At 36.4% G+C, this 13,408-nt stretch overlaps 1 protein-coding gene across 2 annotated transcripts in view; it reads left to right on the top strand.

Moving 5' to 3' along the window:
- Positions 1-13,408, top strand: part of atp2a2 (ATPase, Ca++ transporting, cardiac muscle, slow twitch 2) — a 30,704-nt gene that overhangs the window by 2,882 nt on the left and 14,414 nt on the right. For both annotated transcript variants that reach the window (XR_001481995.1, XM_015398754.1), the window contains exons 4-5: positions 4,909-5,013; positions 6,595-6,733. Coding sequence is in view for 1 of the 2 variants with exons in the window: in XM_015398754.1 (XP_015254240.1) it covers positions 4,909-5,013; positions 6,595-6,733 (244 nt within the window). In the remaining variant the exon portion in view is untranslated. The remainder of the gene's footprint in view (positions 1-4,908; positions 5,014-6,594; positions 6,734-13,408) is intronic.

Genomic DNA, 13,408 nt, shown 5'->3' with positions numbered 1-13,408 from the left:
CCCCCCTCCATTGAATGTCAATTGGACATTTAGTTGAAAGTAAAAGGGTCTCATATGTAGGATTGAAGTAAGCCATTTTACTTTGCAGACATTTCTGAAATGTTAATTTTGTGATTTGGATGCAAACTTTTGGATTAAATTGTTGGAAAATAACTTGAGATGTTTTCAACTTAATAATGGCTTGTGTAAACCCAAAGATCAGTTGCCTTAAACATACCAGAAACAAGATGGTTAATAAACCAAACTACTTAACAAAACCATCCATTTATGTGATTGCATCTGAATACTGAACTACTACTATTATAAAAGCAATGTTTCCACTGAAGTCTCAGTTTGTCCATTTAAAAGCAAAGTGTCTACGTAGAAGTGGACTTGAGGGCCCTGAGGTTTTCTGTTTCTCCACTCCTAGTCTAATCCAAGCCATTCTGTGCTACTATATCTGGACATGAGCCAAAAGTGAGCTGGGCAGAGGAACAGTGTTTGGCTCTACTGATTTTGTGAAATTCTTATCCAGACCTTTGTTTTGTGTGTTGTCCCTTCTCTTGCAATCATGTTGGGGGAGTGGAAATCACCGAAGCAGAGATTATTTATACATCTGTTATGCTTTATTTAATGAGTGTGCCCTGAGTTTAATGTGCTCACATTAAGTCTAATAGTATCCAGTACTTGTCTTAATAAAAAGCTGACTATATTGGCTATATATGGCTAACAGCATTTGCAGGAGCTACAGGCTGTTGCATCTCACCCTGTGGTCATGGCCATGAGAAAACGGAGATGAGCTGTTTTCTTCTTTCCTACCTGTTATTTTTAGCCTTATCATAGTCATGTTATTTTTAGTAACCCCATGTCACAAATACATCCAGTTCCTAATCAGTTCTTTGACGCAAATTAAATAAGCAGTTTATATTTTTCCATCGAGAAACTTTGCTTACTTTTCTTCCTTCTCTCCATGCGTCCACCACACCTAAAATCTCGGTGCCACTTCGCTTTGATTGCCTAATATGCACTCAAAGCACATCCTTCGCATTGCAGACTGTGTAATCACTCGTGAATGCACCATTATATGGAGATAGCATATAAAATACTTGCCTTATTTGCATCCGATGTGAATGCACAGTAAGGAGGAAGTGATTGGCATTACAAATTTGTCTCAATTTTATTTTAATTGAAAAGTAGAATGGGTCCTTTAGTAATACTGTAATGATGACTGATTAGGCTGAAACCTAGAGGTCTGATAATCTCCCAAAACATGAGCAAGCACTGATTATGTCATTCCAAAAAGCAGCATGCTTTGTCCTTAATATTGTAGAATAATAGAAAGCAATTTCTGGAAGAAAGTCTAGTTTGTATTTACAGGCCCTGATGGGGACTGTACTACTGCAACCAGTAACCCTCTATAATTCTGTATTGTTCATGGGTCTGTATGATATCTTCACTGAAAAAACTTGAGTTGAAATTTTATTTTTTTATATGTTACGGTACCTGCACAAAAATGTGCTGCAGTCTTAAATCTTCATAGACCGTAAACCTTTTTTTTCCTTGTCTGTTCTGGACAATGTTTACATCATGCTGTCTTGCAAATCAGAAGCTGAAAAACGGCTTGCCGAGATAACAGATAATGAGAATTAGAAAGACAACCAAACTCTTTAATCATTGTTCTTTGAGATTTAGCAGTGCAACCAAAGTGAAGACACCATATTAACTCTCCCACCAGAGATTAAATAAAATCACTGGACATCCTGCACAGCTTTCAAAGATGCAGGTATTTTTAAACTTTCTGATCACAATCTACTTCATCCTTATCCAGACAAGCAAACATTTTTACTTTAATGGTCTACTTAGGACTGTTAACCAAAATAAATTAAATCCAGATAAATTAAATTGCAGTTATACAGATTCTATTTTTAGAAAATCTGGCTTTTTTTTTTTTTTTTTACTTTGTCCTTTCATTGTTGTTGGAGTCAGTCTGGCACTTTTTGTTTTTAGATGTATGCTCATACCTGATAAAGTAGTTCATTGTGTAAAAATCCCTCACTGAAAACATGTTAGATTTTCATTGTTTACAGTGAGGGGGCCTGCTAACTTGTTTTTTTTTTTTTTTTTTTTTTTTAGCATGCTTTGTAGCTTGGACTTAGTTGCACTTAGTGTTTAGGTCAGCTCCAAGAAAGGATGATTGAAATGAAATTTCTGTCATTTATAATTTGTGTTGATGAAATGATCAGGAGAATAAAATATATTAGTTTTGGTATGAAAAATTTGGTCCTAACACTCAGCCCTCATAACCAGTCCAAGAATATTTTCAGGATACATTGATCAATTCATTTACATGCAGCATTGCAGTGTTAACAAATGAAATGGATAACACCGTTTTTTTTCTCAAGGACACAAATTCTTCAAAGACAGGTGGTTATTTAAACATAACAGTATTTAATTTTAAATAAAAACTCTGTAGAAGTACCTTGAATAATAAATGTAATGGAATAAATGCATACAATTTAAATTTGTTTAGGGAAGATTAAATGGGCTTCAGGAAGAAAAGACTCAGACACTTGGCGTCTTATTTGACACATTCTGCTCCTGGCACAGATTCTAAAAGAGGAGATAGTGGTTCCTGCTCTCTTTCTCACTCACTTGGCCCAGTTTGTAATATTGGCAAGAGAAGAAGCAGCTTGATCCTTCGTTTACATGTCTCTTTCCCTAATATCTTGCAGATAGAAAAGGAATTTAAAAAAACAAGGTTCTTTTTTCATATTTCAGGGAAGAATGATAGTCCATGCTGAAGGACACGTTAATGGAAAAATAATGTGGATTGAAACTTCTTACCTCTAACATTTAGCTTGAACTTTTTCTAAATACGCTTTATTACTGTTGTAATTGATAAATAAGGCTTAAAGATTATTTATATATGCACTATTCTATGTCAGTGTAGGTTAAAGCAAAAATATTTTATGGTAAACCTGATGCTAAAATTGGATTTGATAGATTTTGGAAGCACTCAAAAGGTTTTCTGTGTTCTAAATCAGGAAATGTCAAAAGCTAGGATGCAAAGTTACAGATGGTGGAGTAAGGCTTTGGATAGCTATTATCTCTGCTAGTAGGGTTGTCACGATACTAAACTTTTCATCTCGATACCGATACTAAGTAAAATATTCGATACTCAAAGTCATTTTCGATACCACAAGGATAAAAACAAAGACTCCAAAATTCAACAGAATGTTTTTCATTAATAAACAAAATACAATAAATAAATAAATACAATAAACAATATTTTGAGGTTGTATGCTGTGCACAATATTAAGCAAGCTTGATAAAAAACTTACAAATTTAAAATGAAGTGTTCCTTCCAAAAAGTGCGCAGAATTATTCAATCACACAGTGTTCAGAAAGTGCATTTTCCTCTAATCTGCGCATAAGATGAATGACTGTTTAGGTGCCACTGGTGGTAGCACTGTATCGATACTTTTGAAAATGAGTATTGTATCCAGACACAACTTTTCAGTATCAATACTTTTTTGAGTATCGATACTTTTGACAACCATATCTGCTAGATACAACTGTTATTTACCATTTTTTTATAACAACAACAATCTGTACAGTATTCATTGGAGTTTAAAGTTGTCATATTTAAATTTCAAATCATTCTGGCTTAAACATGTATATAAATATACTCTTTATCAGACCGTACTGTCCCAAAAGTTAGAACATTTCTATTTTTAAAAAATTCCTGTTTTTTGTTTTGTTTTTTGTTATCTTATGCAGTCCAGGTAGTTATATGTCAGTTTGTACACCTAAATTCGGCCAATCATATATCAACGGTAATCTGTCAATGAAACATTTTCGGTTATATGTCTCAGCTAATATATGCAACGGTTGAAATAAGAAATAAGAATCATTTACTTTACCATTGAGTTCCGTCCCAGTGTTCACGGGGATGCGGCAGGCGTAGAGCTAACGGAACTGGTAGTGTTGCGAGGCAAGGGCTCAAACATGCACGGCTGTAAAACTTCTACACCAAACCAGGCTCCTGGCGTCCTCTTCCACAACAACTTGGTCCCCACTTTCCTCCTCTAAATATAAAATGTGTGGGGGAGGAGACTCATCCACGACCTCCGACACAAAACTCTTTCTCTTGCTTGTTTCCGCTGTCCATAGCGTTCCTTGACAGTGTCATTTGTAAGTCACCAATTTAGTGCTACTTGGTCCCAATGTCATTTCCCATTGGGAACCTACTAGCACTAAGTTGCTAACTGGTTAGCAAGATGCTTCCAAAACATCGATCACAACCAAATGTGCTTGCAAACCTTCCGCCATAACAATTCCGCCCCCAATCACATTCACTTTATTCACTCGTGTAAAGTCGGGCACCACTCTGGAGAATTTGGAACTGCAATTGTTGGAACATCCGCTTACCTACGTCTTTAATTGTAAACAAATATGTATGTTTAAAAGGTCATAGATCAACGAGTTTCAGAATAGTTTTTTTTGTTTTTTTGTTTTTTAAGACATGGAAAAATTTGAATCTGTTAAATAAAAATAATTAAAAATCAGCAATCTTTCTCGGTAACAATTCAATTTACCAGTAGACCATGCATACATTAAAAACAGAAGAAGCTGTTCTATAGTCAATAAAAATACATCTATGATTTATGTCCTTTTTTGTCTGGTGCCCTAAAATGTTGAGCTCATTTATATTTTGTCATAACCTAACAATGTAAAATCTATTTGCTGCTTTGTGGTACATTTTAATGTGAAGCTCATCTTTTGTTGTTACCATCATACTGGCATTAATGGGGAAAAAAACCCAGCAAATTGTATTCATGTTGACTTAAATCACATTCAGGGCTTCTAGTATTTCATGCTGTCATCACACATATCATTTCTGATCAACTCTTTCTGTTTAACATGCAGGTGCTGGCCTGGTTTGAAGAGGGAGAAGAAACTGTCACAGCCTTTGTGGAGCCTTTCGTTATCTTGCTTATTCTTATAGCAAATGCCATTGTAGGAGTCTGGCAGGTAAACACACGTTACATTTTTAATATTTGCCACTAAAGGATTCTTAACGTCCCTTTTGAATGCTTAGTGTTCTTTCAAAATAGGCTTAGTGAGTCATACTGACGTGGAGAACTGAGATTATTTTTGCACTGAAAGGCCTACCCTTGCATCAGAGAAAAAAACATATATTGGTCATTTTATGTTTAATATTTATTAATGTGACAGAAACAAAGTCTAAAACTGACAATGGTCATTTTAAATGGCACGTATTATTGATTCAATTGATAATGTTATTTATTTACACAATACATGAATGTTAAATATTTATTATACAACAGTCTTCTAGCATATGCTGTATGTATTTTGGCAACATGCTAATGCTAATTTATTTAGTTGTTATTAGACTAAAGATTTATTTCATTTCTGTCCAAAACAACCAAGTAAATGTTGTAGTAATTTTTTTTATGTTGATAGCTGTAGACAGGAAGGATCTTCTGTATGGGTCTGTCTTGCAGTGGATCTAGAAAGGCCTTTGAGTGAACACACTTTGTTCAATGGTCTTCTGAAGAGGACGTTCTTAATTTTATGAACATCTTCAGAAAACCATTGAAAAGATGATGGTCTTTTATAATGAGATATTCCTTGCAAAATCATCTCTAAAGGTTCCCAGAACAGCTCAGGCATTCTTTCAGCTAGAGCTTTCTTAAGTCATTTGCAACATCAACAGATTATGGCAGAAGAGATGCTGCTTTTTAACACCAAACTACCCAAGCCTCCTTAAGAATTAGTTTCTTGTGTACTTTCTTGTAGATAGCTTCCCAGTTGCATCCACACTCTAGTGTATTTTCCAGGCGAAATAAGGAAAAGAACTTGATGGATATTTAAAATGAATAAAAAAAACAACAAAACATGGTGCTGAATTAAAGATGAGACCTGGTGTTGCAGTGAATATTCTTCATTGTTTTGTGAATATCACTCTCATTGTAGCTTTTTAAAAATTAAACCTGACAGTTTAAATTGATATATGTCAAAAACCTGCAGTAATTAATTATTACAGTTCTATTTACCAATCTTTTTATATTTTTATATAAAATTTTCTTTTTAAAGCACTTAAAATTTACCACACAAGTGTTGTACTTTTAAAAACAAACACTTCAGAGTCCAGTACACAAGTAAACAAGCTAATATTAAGCATTGCTCTGGTTTGTGTTATCTGCTAAGGAACTCAGGCCGCCTTTTATACAAGCTGAGACCTGTCGCCAAAAACCATCTAGCCTGAAAGAAATGCTCTAAACAGGAAGACGAAAGATTTAGAGCCATTGAGACTAGAAAGGTTAAACAAATGGCACCGAAATGAAAACAATGGCTTACCCTTAAAATGTTCCTGTTTAACCCTTCAATGTTTTATTAAAGCTTTTTTTTCCCTCTTAAATTTTCCATCCCAGTTTACAGGTTTTCTGTTTTGATGGTTTGAACGGCGTGTTGAATAATTATATTATCCCGTCGTTCCTGTCTAATCTTGTAAATTGCTTCAGGGTTGTTTGACATCTTTCCATTCTTTCTTTAAAAAAATATTTGTTTTTTTCTTTTTCTACTTTGAAGGAACGAAATGCAGAAAATGCCATAGAAGCTCTAAAGGAATATGAGCCAGAGATGGGGAAAGTGTATCGCCAGGACAGGAAAAGTGTCCAAAGAATTAAAGCCAGGGACATTGTGCCTGGTGACATCGTAGAAGTGGCTGGTAAGATTTTTAATATAAACTATATGTTGGTCTCAGACGATTTAGCAATCTAAGAAGCTAAATAGCCTAGGAGCTGAAATGTATTGCGTTTGGGATCTTGCATTGCTATGAATAATTTTCTATGTTCAGTCTTAGACATACACAGCTGTTGGCTCCTCTTATTCCCTCCCTTTGACACTTTTAGTATGATTGTTAAGTACATGTAAAGAACTGAAGCAATATGAGAAAAAAGGCTCACTGTGTTCCTGAACATTTCTTGGCTAACCTCTGCTCTGACAGGGCCACAAATGTTTATACCTCTTGCGTCACAGCTCCACTCTTCTCTGGTCCTCTCATTTCTGTTTGGTTGTTTAGCTTTTCTTTTAGTAAATTGGCTTTTTTTCATATATTTTTTTTTAAATTCCTGCTATATGAATTGGTTTTCTACCCATAAAAATAAATGTTTCATTACTTGCAAATACAGTTTAATTGGTTTTGAGGAATTTCTATTTTGTTCCCAAACATTTGCATGGAACTGTTTGGCCTCCTTCCAGCGTCCGCAAGTTAAACACTTTAAAATTGATGCTATTGTGTTAAGGCTTAATAGGTTCTAAAGCATAACTTTCTGTAAGCACATACATCTGCTTTTCAATAAGCATTATTTTATTACACTGCAATAATTAATATATTTTGGATTCTATCTTTTGTGGGAAAGGCCCCATCTGCCTTTCCCTTTTACACCCAATTCAAATATTGTTTTTGTTCTACTACTACATCAGTAATTTTTAAACATGCATAAAGATGGATATCTACTCTGCCTCTATGAATAAACTATTGGAATGCTTGTAGACCTTCAGAGGGAAACTTTTCCTGCCAAGTAAAGAAGAGCTGCAGTTTGTCAAATTCTTCTCCAGTAATTGATGTAACTCACACAGACGTAATATGTCAATAACATATAATTCAATTCTACTGATGTCCTTCTCAAGCTTAGAATACCCAGAAATACACTTAGCATTTTGCGAATTAAGTTGACTAACTTTAACTAGAATCTACTTGAGCCAGATGTGTGTGAAAGCTGTTATTACAAATTTGAGCATCTCTGCCTCATTGGCCATTTGAATCATTTTCTACAGCTAAGCCTGCTATCTTTTATTTTTCCAGTTTGTGTGTGCAGTAATTCGAAGTTCTGCCTATAAATCGGAGGAAACCGGACGTTCTCTGTTCATCTGATAACATTTCGGCACCCGTCTAGGAATTGTTATCAGTCCTTCCGATTTACTCTAGAGCAATCTGTAGTCTAGGAGAACGAGGGGTGGGTCATTGATTTGCATCACACAGGGACCTAGAGGCACTTGGGGTGGGGGGGTGGTGGTTCCACATGCTTAAAACATCAGCACCCCAAGTGGAAAAGATTACTCTGATTCATTTGTGTCCCTCAAAAGTCTACCCAGAACACGCCCTAGTGAGAAAGTTTGTTGAAATTAGAAACCTAACTTGCACTAAGGTATTAACAGCCTCTGCTCAAGACATTGGTTGATTTATTTTTGGCTGCAGTTACAGCCTGAAGTCCTCTTGATGCTACAAGCTTGGGCAGTCTCCTCATCCCCTTGCAGAACGCCTCAGGCTCCATCAGGTAGAACGAGGACGTTTTGGTTTTAGAAGTGTTCCATGAGGTTTGGGCCATTATAAGCTTTATTTGGGCCACCTTAGGACTTTAATAGAGTTTTTCTGAAGCCATTGCTTTGGTATTTTGGCTGTATGCTTGAGGTCGCTGTCCAGCTGAAAGGTGAGAGCATGAGCACCATGGAGCAGGTTTGTATCCATGTCTCTTTGCATTACTGCAGTCATCTTTCTCAGTTTTAAATAACCTCCCCTTTCCAGTAGGAGGAAACCTGTTGATTCCAATTGTCTTCCATTTATGGATGATGGGTGCCACTTAGTTTACTACGAACCTCAGAACAACAGAAATATTCCCTTGATTTTTGCCTTGAACATCCTGCCTCAAAGGTTTACCGACAGTTACTTTGACTTGATGACATACACCCTCAGTTGTGGGACCTTTATCATATAGATGTGTGAATGTGGCTGTCAAATCAACTCAGTTACCACAGGTAGACTTCAGCTTTGCTGTGTAAACATCTCAAAGATGATCAGTAGAAATAGGACCTAAGCTTTGAGCTTCATAGAAAACACTTTGTCTTCTTTCTTTTTTTTTTTCTTTTTTTTTTAGTATGTACAGAAAATAATCTTTTTTTTTGTCATTATGACCTGCAGCCATATAGATACTGTGGTTGAGGATTCCTACTAGCGAATGCTTTCCGGATGCTCTGTATGTTTAGAAATGGCATTGCAAATTGTGTTTTGACATTTGTTTCTCTCTCTGTGGTATGTGGTCATAAATGTAGCACACCAATTGCTAACTTCTAATGGCTGTATTTTTATAGTCCCCCCCCCCCCCCCCCCCCACCTTTTTTTTTTGTGAGCCAAATGGAAAACGAATTAAAGATAAAATGATTAGTTTAATTGCATGACAAATTTTCTGGAATTTAATGGAAATTCTCAGGGCTTAAGCTCTTTAAAACCAATCTGTGTAAATTTTGGTTTGATCTAAAACTTACTAGATTAAAAGAAGGAATCAAAATATAACCTGTATTAACTGTTTGTCCTTTCATAGGCTTTAAACATCATTGCTGAAATCTCAAACTTTTATCTGAGTTTATTGAACACAAAACAAAGTTCAGAAAATTGCATGATTTTTCTGGCAACATTTAAAACTAACTTGGAGGCACTACTGGCATTTTATTTGCCTTAAGCAGAGAGGAAACGGACAATGAGGCAATGAATGCACCTAAACAACCAAATTTGGGAATCCAACCCTGTAAGGCTGCATTGTAAATAAATAGCTTCTTTATATGGGCTAATCCGCTTAATGTCTGCATTATTCACCGCCCCTCAGTTTTGATGCTCAGTTATTTTTTTCGGCATTTGACCTACCTGTAGAGAAGAGGTGATGGAGTTAAAAATTGTGCACTTTTACTCACTGAGCACTTTATTGGTGCATCACTGTAAATACAAATAGAATTTCAGTAATGGAATGTTATTATTTCTGCCTATAAAAACATGTAAATATGTTTTTGGAATATCTGTGTCAACATTAAAATAGTTTTTAGGTCTTTATCTGAATTCTGATACCAGCACACATTCCAGGTGATTAAAAAGGTAGTCCTAAATGAAAATAACTGTTGGACGTGTTGCTCACAAATTAAAATTTTCATGATAACACTTCTTCAAGTTCAGCTGCACATTTCTGGAAAGAAACATAATCACATACAGCCAGTGTAGTTCTTGCTGCTTATATACACAAAGTATAAATGTAGCAGTGGCATAAGAAGTTAACAGAGGCCACCAAACTTGAGGTTTTAGAGAGTAAGCCTTTCTGTAAAGAACATGTCCCCAGATGCCTCCAGGCTTATTACTTTCCCACCAGTGGTTGTTTACTTTGTATCCTTGAGGAAATAGTTGTTTGCACAGCCTGACTCCAAACAAGGGAGTGAAGAGGACTTGGAATTAAAATTGAATTAACCAGATTAACAAGACCAGTTTCTATTTCAGCTTTAGTTTTACAATTTCAGTGATTTTGACATTTCTCATATGAGAGGATGTGTCCATTTGAGAAGCAGCATTTTAGATGCTTGGAGGTACTTCAAATTGTTCCCATTTTGATTATATTGCTCTCAGCTGGCAATATTTTACTGCTGCAGAAATATAAAATTGAAAATCTGGCTCTATAATGTATATGCAGTTATGCAATTTTCTATCTGCATTTCATTTAGACTTACTTGATTATTCAAAGATATAAACATTCAGAGGGATATGGACGTTCAGAGGAAAAGATTAAAAGACTATGAACTTTAAAACATAGATGTTCAAGCTTTTATCAAAAACCTCTCTTTAGGTGCCCCTGTTGTCAAAATACTCAAATTAGGGGACAAATAAGTCAAACCGTGGATCCTTACAGCTCCAGCACCCATCATGCTCAAAAAGTGGACTGAATTTGGTTGATGCAGCCATTGGCGATTTGCTTTGCTTAGTCCTTGGTGCTTCCTGTTAAGCCTATACCACTTTTATTTTATTTTTTTTTCTACAGAGAGGTTAACTTTATCACTAATAAACTGTCAAAGATGGTCCATATGCAAAGTTTCTAATCAATAACGAGGATTATTACAATAAGCTCTTTAGATGATTACAGCACCGAGAGTGGAGAAACCCAACAAATTCTAGAGTATTTCTATCATAAAGAACTTTAGCATGTGATAGTTTTGAATAGCTGGAGGGTGAAGAAACATTTACGTTCTTAAAGCCAACCTCTGTTTTACATCCATCATGTGAATGCAAAACAAGAGGGTGTTAGATAAAAATGGTTAGGCTGGAGACAAAACCAGAGATGGACTGACAAAGTCAACAGTTGTAGTTAATACTGGACGATACTAATAAACCCGAAATGGTAGAATTATGACAGTTATTGTGATGAACTTTATAAATGAACACATTAATTTGATATATTAAAGCAGCAAAGTATTAGTTTGAGATTTCTTAAATGTTTTTTAGGTCAATGTAAAGCACATCGGTGCTCTATGCTGGCTTGTTCTTTAAAAATGAATTTGTGTAACTTGAGAGGGCGGGATCTGTTGCTGCCTAAGCTGTGTGACCCAGAGTGCTGTTTACGGCCCTCTGAGCTCTTAAACAGGAGAGCTAGCTAAACCAAGGTGCTTGTTGGGCATTAAACAGATGACTGTTAACATGTTCAGATATATTTAGACTTGGACAACTTTTATTGTCATATTGTATACACTCCGTGTATACAAAGTGAAATTTCGATTTGTACAGCTCTCATGGCATTTCCATTTCTTAAAGTGCAGCAGAGATCAAATGTAAACGATGTGGGAGGAAAAAAGATGTGCAAAACAAAAAACGCATTGATATGGAAGTTCAGAGGATTCAATATATATGGTGCAACTTTGCAGTGTTTTTGTTTGATGTTGTCAGTGTTGTCGGTTTCACTGATGTAGGATTTAATCTGGAGGGATAAATGTGGCCTTGTCCTCAGAAAGAACACCAGCACTTCTCATTCTGCTGGTCCTAAGGGGTCTGCTATCGGTTTCCAAAGCATGGAGGGAGACCGTTTCATTTAGACAGTGCAGCGCTGCCAGTGACCTTTCAGGGGTGTTAAATGTGGGATTTTCAGGACTAGCCAGCCCTACTATCTAAATGTTAACTTGTTTCAGTTTTCAGTTCTATTTTCTACATGTGGTACTGGTGTCTGTTCCCACTAATTATACCCTTAACAGCACTTTAGTGTGCAAGACGGGATATAATGTGTAGAATGGATGCAGCCGGGTTATTTTTAAGTGTTTGTTTCTTTGATCGGTTTGCTTCCATTAGCAGCTTTCACTTTGATTGTTTTTTATTCTTTTTTTATTTTTGGGGCTTTTGTGCTTTTTATATTGCATCGTTGTACATAATCAAAATTTGAGAATTATTTAGGAGTCTTCATTGATCTGGTAAAATAGGAAACATAACATTTTCATCCCTTACTCAAGTGCACCCCTTTGTACTTTTTTGTCAGAGATAATTTGGTCCATCAGTTTAAGAAATATGTGTTGTGGCTTTAATGTGTCTGGAAGTCATGTCAGCTGTTTGTGGTCCAGTTTTTGCTCTTCGATTGGCCACCCGTGTGGTACTTAGGGTTGGGAATTGATAAGATTTTCATGATTCCGATTCCCTTATCGATTCTGTAAAACGATTTCATTCTCTTATCGATTCTATGAAACAATAAACTTGGTAAGTGCACGGTGACATTCGTCTACCTTCGTCTGGGACATTCTATTTCTGCCTGCCTCTGAGAAAACAAAAGGCAGTGAACGGGAGCAGCCGGCCTCTGAGCCAGTGAGGCAACCCGTCTCGTCACAATCATCTAAATCTAATGGAGAAGCCATCCGTTTAATGAAAAAGCATTACTACACAATTTGGGGAAATAAACTAATCTCTCCCTGATTTGAATAAATGAGCGTCACTTTTCTCTTGCCCCCAAACTGCAGAGCAACTTTGTAGCATGTTTAATAACCCCAAAGCGAGGTAGGAAATTGGTTTATTTCCAGAAATGGCATATGGTTTACTAGGAACCACATTATCACAGCCAGTGATATAAAAGTAGGTACTTACCACCAGTTACCTTCCATGCTGGTCGTAACTTTAGCTTCTGTCCGGAAGGCATCAAAAACACGGCATTTGTTAAAATGTATACCATGTTGTGTTCACAGGTGTTTCTGCATGTTGGACGTTATTGCCGCTTTACATCCAAACTTTCGATCGGTTTACCCGATGGGACGCTATTTTTTTGTTTTGCTTTTCTAGACTTACGCCTGGTCACGTAGTACTTGCTTACTGAATGCCATGTGCGTAGCTTGCGTAAAAAAAGTGACGTAAGTTGTGCTGCCCAGCGCAGTGCTAGGCTCTGGTACTGCCTGGAACTGTTAAAAGAACCGTTAGGCGAGTTGCCAAACGGTGCCATGGAATTGGAACACACAGAACCGGTTCTGAACACAAACCGGTTTTCGATTCCCATCTCTATTGGTATTTTAGGGCTACATTGCAAGGCTAGTGGAAGGTTCTTCTATGATGTCAGCTAACGGGTCT

The sequence above is a fragment of the Cyprinodon variegatus genome, unplaced genomic scaffold (genome assembly GCF_000732505.1).
Source record: "Cyprinodon variegatus isolate N-32 unplaced genomic scaffold, C_variegatus-1.0 Scaffold29, whole genome shotgun sequence".
In the NCBI taxonomy this organism is placed as follows: Eukaryota; Metazoa; Chordata; class Actinopteri; order Cyprinodontiformes; family Cyprinodontidae; genus Cyprinodon; species Cyprinodon variegatus.
Note: the sequence above shows the minus strand (reverse complement) of the source record. Positions and strands in the feature narration are given on the sequence as shown.